General features: G+C 46.4%; 1 protein-coding gene across 1 annotated transcript; it reads left to right on the top strand.

Moving 5' to 3' along the window:
• Nucleotides 1–841: 841 nt before the first annotated feature.
• Nucleotides 842–6134, top strand: LOC149329586 (uncharacterized). The gene is made up of 2 exons (XM_089558902.1): nt 842–1129; nt 4560–6134. Exons 1-2 carry the CDS (start codon nt 842–844, stop codon nt 5673–5675), a joined length of 1404 nt encoding a protein of 467 aa, XP_089415028.1. The 3' UTR covers nt 5676–6134.
• The last annotated feature ends 411 nt before the right edge of the window (nt 6135–6545 follow it).

Raw genomic sequence — 6545 nt, 5'->3', positions numbered from 1 at the left:
ATTTGTAAAATTGAGTAATTATTCACTGACGTCCAGCCAAGCGAAGCCATACGGCAACAAAATAAAGCTGCACAGCTTTCTCAGAAACGTCTTGGTTAAAGAAGAATGAAATGAATCCAAGAGGATTTATCAGGCGCTAGGTCCTAAACCAGGAAAAGCGTCGTAGCGCCGAAAAGAAATACACACTAAGTGAGATGGAAAAGGCGCTACAACCCTTTTCTGGAAATACGCACAAACTAGCCGCCCGACAAGTGTTACTCCTAAACCAAGGCTGTCGGTTTCTGAGTCGTTCGTTGGTGAAGTGCACTATAAGAAACTGTTCCTAACACTAGTTTTTCAACGCAAACCGGGGTAGTTTTGCAAAGAAAGTTTGAGCTTCCGCTGGCGTCGAAACTCCTGCACGGACTGGATGGAAACCGCTAATCTCGAACGCGCGCACCTCGGCGGCAAAGCTGTAACCGTGAAATATTACTATTGAGTGTAACAACGCCATGACCACTCAGCGCCTGCAGCAATTCACATAGAGTATTCTCATTTTGTAATGTGTTGCAAAATTTCATTTCTGCCATTAGGCAGGGAACAGAAATTTATTATTCGCTTGATCCCTTCAGAAAGAAAGCCGCCTGAGTTAAAGCTACTTATTGGAGAGGTTGTAAATACAGCCGAAAAGATAACGACAGCCAAACGGGAGCAGCAGGTAATACTTTTCGCGAGAGGTAATGGATGCATGCCGCTCTGATAGTCGCCCTGACGACCAAACGTAATAGATAAGAGCCCGCACGGAGAGGGCGGAAAAATGCAGTTTTTCAGTCGGCGGGGAAGCGAGCGCACGCGAAGAGTGATGCCTTTTTCCGCTACCCAATATACCCTGGTCGGCTTCAGCCCGGACCTCGACTGGAGACCTCTGAATTTCGTGAAGACCATACCGACGAACAGGGTCTGCAGTGCCTGCGGGCTGGTGCGCAAGAGGACCGCGTTGCTGTCCTGCATGCACGTGCTGTGCGACTCGTGCTACGAGCAATGCGCCCAGGAAGACATGCACGTCTGTCCGCTGGACGGCCACGAGTGGCACGACGAAGACGACGTCGAGTGGAGGGACTTTCCTCTAGATCAGCTGCTGAGGCGAGAGGTTAGTCACTCAACTTCCGCCTCCCCTCCTCCTTTTCTTTTAAAGCTAAAAACTATACTCCTTTCCCCCTTAGCCTGAAGCTCAACTGGGTCTTTGATTTGACCTCTAATGGGAGGCGCGCCGCATGTCGAAAATCGCGAGCGGCCGGGGCCTTGATCTTCTTCTTCATCGTCGAGATAGCTGCGCGCTTGGCAGTCACGTCCACCGCGGCGCAGGCCGCTGCTCTGCCGCTCATTCTCGCCTGTGGCCGCACGTGTGAGTCACCTGACTCGCTCTTGAGCTTGGCGGTCACGTCCACCGCTGGCATGACCGCCGCTCTGGACGCTTGATCTTGCACTTGTGGCACGTGGTTTGCGCTCGCTGAAGTCCTCAAAAAATACAGGTGAACCAAAGCTGGACAGTGTATAACCATGCTTAGGAACTCTCGCTCAGTTTATGCTGGCTGAGGTGAGTTGCGCCACAGCCACTTTTTGTCTGGAGCTGTCGATAACCTTCATTTGTTCCGGAAAAAAGCCTTCTACAAAAGAAATCAAAATGCAACACGCGGAACAAGAAGTGGACAGACGGAACCACTCGCTCTGACTGCTTAACAAAAAGTTGCACTCGGTTGTATTAGAACGCTATATTGCGGTATACCATTGCAGCCCGTTGCTTCGTGCGTTATTTTCTTCGGCCGTGTACTGCGCTTTGAATTGCCTGAGTACCAGCCTTAATTAACGATGCCAACGTCATTAAATAACCGTGCAATGAATAGAAACCAGTTTACGACAGGATGGTTTGCGGGATCATTCAAACGCGTATACCTCGGAATGATTTAAGTATGTCGTAACCTTAATACAACCGGAAGCAAGAAAGCGTCTGGAAATCTTCGCCAGGAAGAAAGTCGTCAGGGTCTTTAATTAGGGATAGTTATGCCCCAAGTTAATCCTTTGTTTTCCCTTCCACGCGAAACAATCGATTTTTTTGCCCTGTTTACAAACTTTGCCTACTTTTTATTATTCCTGCAAGCTCTGTTTCTCGTTCAGTGCGTTGGTCTTTTTTATGGTCTTCGTTGTTTGTGAGGAAAGCATGTTTCGAAGAAAAGAAATCTTGCCACATCATACAATAAGCCAGCGGTGATAAGCATTCTTAATCTCATCCGCCAACCTAACTTTCTGCCGCCCCCTGCTACGCTTGTTTTCTGTTGCAATCCACTCCGTTATCCTTAAGGACCAGCGGGTATCTTGCTTTGCATTACATGCCTTGCCTAAGCCCATTATTTCCTCTTGATTTCGACTAGGATGTCATTGACCCGCGTTTGAGGGTTGATGACTTCCAAATTAATGGTTGTTAATAAGAGAAGTTTACGTTGATGCAGCGGCCGCAGCTTGCAAAGGACAGGGGTTAATTGGAGAGACATGGGAGAGGTCTTTGCCCTGAAGTGGGCGCTGTTAGGCTGATGATGATAATCATTCGGAGTCTTGTATGCTTTCACTGTCCGATGACGCCGACAGTAGTAGTGGCGGGGGTTATGGGTGCATGTGTGAAGAGCTGTGAAGATGAGGCTGCCTAAAGCAACAGCTGATAAGACGCTGATGAACTGACTGTTCGACAGTGGCCGATACCGTTAACAATGGCTCTCTGACCTTGCATGGTCCTATGGTAATGTGTGTATGAATGGTGCTGTTGTTTCCCGGATATTTTGAATGCTGGATAAGCAGGATACACTAAAGGAGCCGTACTATGGAGCCGCACAGACGACTCGGATGTCTCGAAGCTTTTAAGAAAAGGACACGTATTTGTGCATTGATGAAGACACTCTTAAATATGGGCCGAGTTCCCTCTTAATACTCTCGCATTCTGTCTGGCTCTCTGGATGTATGAGTAATGAAGACTGTGCGAAAAAAATATATTTAGCAGTTAAAGGTGATCGTCATGCGTAGTGTTTTATCGTATGTCATGGTATTTTGTATTGCGCCTAACGAGAGAAAAAAGCGATTGTTAATAAACATTCTTATCCGCGGAGGTTCCAGAGGCACCGAAGCAGCGCAGCTAATATGCCGAATACTATTGGCAAGGGTTACTCCTACAACGGACGAAAATTAAACCATCCATTTCCAACGTTGGGCCGATTGATTATGCTCCTTGGGTGTAGTGTTATGCGATACCTTAATTGACAGTCACAGCTCGCTAATCTGAACAATTTTAATGCTAGATGACGTAAAATAGACCGTGGACAACAAGCTCTGTCAGTCAGGTGCTCTCATGACTCAAAGGAAAGACCTCTATTTCTGCTTTTTCGCGACGAGGAGAGGCTTCAGTTTTTTTCATCTTTTTGCGGTCGTGGTCCACCGCAATACGGTACTGTGTGCAGTAGTGTGCCTTTTTGGCAAGAAATCAAAGCGACTGGCTAAGCGTGTCGCCGCTGCTGTCGCAAGCACGGTTTTGGTCATTGAACGCTTGTCTTTGAACAGCAACTGCCATTGCAGCTGAACAATTTCCCCAACAGTGGTATTTCTTTTGGTCCTAAGCGAAGGAAGATGAGCTGAACACAACTAGCCGCGATATTTTTGCATAAGATTCAAAACTCGTATCTGACGCCGGGTTTCTCAAATAGTTAACATTCTTTATGGCTTCAAAGTATGAAAATCATTTCTTTTCCTTTTTCATGTATCGTATTCCGCGACCAACACGTAGTGCATTTAGCATGCGTAGCGAATGTCAAAGTTTATTTTTCGGAACACTAGCGTAAAAACCCTTGTTTTTCATGGTTTACTATTTATCATAAACTGACGTCTGGTGATCCAGTACGGTGGCATATTTAGATAGAATTAACTAATATCAGTCATTCCTTCATGCGTTAGGAATTTAGACGTTGCGTTTCTCTGACTGCAGTTTCAAAATGTCCAGCTGCTTTACTATGTTGTCTCCGTCTACCACCAATCCAACATTTGCTACCCAGATTAACTGGAGAGCACGATATCCTATGATCCTACCTTGTCTGAACGCGGCCATAATGCGGCATGCGCACAAATAAACATAGGTGCTGTTTAGTGTCGTTCTCTGCTGCTGCTTACTGCGATCTACGTCTATCCGTAGGCAGACGATCCAAAATGAGGGCGCATGGGGAGAGCTAAAATCGTGACAGCGGGTACAGGAAAGTATAGATATAACACGGTAATTTAGTTCACGTATTACACTACTATGAGTCAGAGTGAGGTTAGTGCACAAGTGAAAATAGAACAGTGTCTTTGCACTTCATGTGTTGCAGGTATAAAGTTGTACATTTTGAAGAACAAACCTGAATAGCATCCTACTGTCCCTGTGCTTAACCAAGTGGTGACGTGAATTCACCGCAGGAATTAACTTAAAAAGAAAAATTGAAAAAAATATATATATTGTTGGAGAGGTAATAGGGATTTCAATAGATATACTCTTGTTCCGTTTGCAGGTCACGTGCTGGAATGCCGAACGGGGTTGCAAGCACGTGACGGCTGCTTCCATGATCGCCCACCATTTCCAGCGGGAATGTGCGCACCATTCTACTTGCTGCCCAAAGTGTTCGGTGAGCGTCCTCTGCAGCGAAGTGTGCGCCCACCTCAGATCGGGAACTTGCGGCTCGATGACTAACGCCTCGTTGGAAACCCACAGCAACTGCGTCGTCAAGGATGGAAACGCGTCTTTTACTACTTTCAGCCAAGCATTTGAAAAGAAGGCGGAAGAAATCATGGGTTGTCTGGAAAGAATCGCTGCTGATAATAGCACACACGGTGACAGGTTGAATGAAATGTCTCATGATATCAACACAATCAAGGAAGCTTTAAGGCAAGAACTGGCAGCTGCAGTTCAAAATCCTCAGAACTTAAAGGAAGCCTTGCGTGAAATCTTAGCTTCAAACGCGGGAATCAAAGAATGTTTGACCACACGCAGCGAGGCCGTAAACAATCTTTCTGCAGGGATGGACAGATTGGAAAAAGTTCTGAAAGATCAGTTGGGAAATGTGACAACGGAAACTGCAGGAAGCATTTCCCAAATCACAGATGCGCTGCAACAAGACAGAACAGAAGGAAGGGAGAATGGTCAGAAGACGTTGGAGCGCATCACCAAAGTGCATACACTGGCTCAGCTGCAAGCAACGCGGTGCGAGTTTTTTGTACAGGGTGTGAAATCTCTCGAAGAGAAAGCGCTGAAGGAAGGCGCTGCTTGCTATTACAACGGCAGGGTGTACCTGCGTGGTTACTGCATATCACCAGGCCTAGATTTCAACAAAACAGGCGACTCGGTTACTGTGCATATTTTATTACAGCTGCACAAAGGCGACCTGGACGACGTTGTTCTGTGGCCATTCGAGCAAAGAATCAAGCTGAGCGTCGTGCACCCGAAGGGAGGCGCCGAACGGGAGGTCGAGGATAAAACAAGACGTTATTGTAAGAACTACCGAAAGCCCGAAACTTCAAGCAATCGTGGCATTTGGCTCCTGACGACGTCGTTCGTCCTAGCGGACCTCCTGAACGACGGCTTTGTTGAAGACGACAATCTTCGTGTCAAGTGGGAGCTCGTGCCTTGAATATCTCTTCTAAAGGCACAGGGACAAGGAAGTGGCCCATGGGCACGGCGGGAATAAATTTTTTTCGTGTTAATATTCAAACCAGATTTGAAGAAAGCTTCGTGACCACTGCAATATTAGCATTTTTTTTTCAAGATAAATTTTGCACTTTAAATGCCAGTTACTGATGTTTGTATTCGATATCACTGCTGTTTGGTCCTTCGTAAGACTGGCTTTAAGCGTCGTATATTCTGCGCTGCCACTCGCAATATTGGTTGAGAAATGGGAGCTTCTACTTGTGTTGATACCCAGTTTCGCAACCATAGCTATATATGCCATATTTCTGGGAATAAACTAAGCCTCTGTGTTTCGTCGTACTGTGCCATAGAAAACTGCTCCTGCGCTAATTTCCTAACTAAAGAGAAAGCTATTCTTGTGCCGTGTCTACTGGCGTATAGGACAAGCCAATCCTTTCGAATAATGCCCTTGAAACTTGGGGACCACCAAAACTGTCATCAAGTGAGGCCAGAGCCCCAATCTGGTTTAAAACGCGGAGTAGGTACAAAGAAAACTCCGCCAAATGCATTCTTTTGGGAAGTCCTTAGCTCAGGCCGTCACTTCGGTTTCATACATTAAACCAGGTTTGCGTGGAAAGTCTTTTACGCGCCCCTTCTTTTGCAAGGGATCCGCGACAAAATTACGAGATAAATGTCATAGGAAGATGAAAGCGGATCTGCATTGTGCAATCAACGCGTGGTTTATTGAATTTGTACAGAGAACGAGGCTTCTTGCAGTCACTCAGTGACCGTTCTTTAGTACTATTTTAGCCTGTCTTCTTCTTGGGACAGGAGCGTGTAAAAATTTACAGGGCTGCAAGTCGAGTGCAATGTC

This window comes from Amblyomma mixtum, chromosome 9, assembly GCF_055824585.1.
Source record: "Amblyomma mixtum isolate Tamu chromosome 9, ASM5582458v1, whole genome shotgun sequence".
In the NCBI taxonomy this organism is placed as follows: Eukaryota; Metazoa; Arthropoda; class Arachnida; order Ixodida; family Ixodidae; genus Amblyomma; species Amblyomma mixtum.
This window is presented reverse-complemented; position numbering and strand designations above follow the sequence as displayed.

Excerpts from the sequence above, each read along its gene's own strand:
- LOC149329586 (XM_089558902.1), top strand. The coding sequence starts at position 842 with ATGCCTTTTTCCGCTACCCAATATACCCTGGTCGGCTTCAGCCCGGAC. Across the intron at positions 1,130-4,559 it reads ATCAGCTGCTGAGGCGAGAG|GTCACGTGCTGGAATGCCGA; the intron begins GTTAGTCACTCA and ends TTCCGTTTGCAG.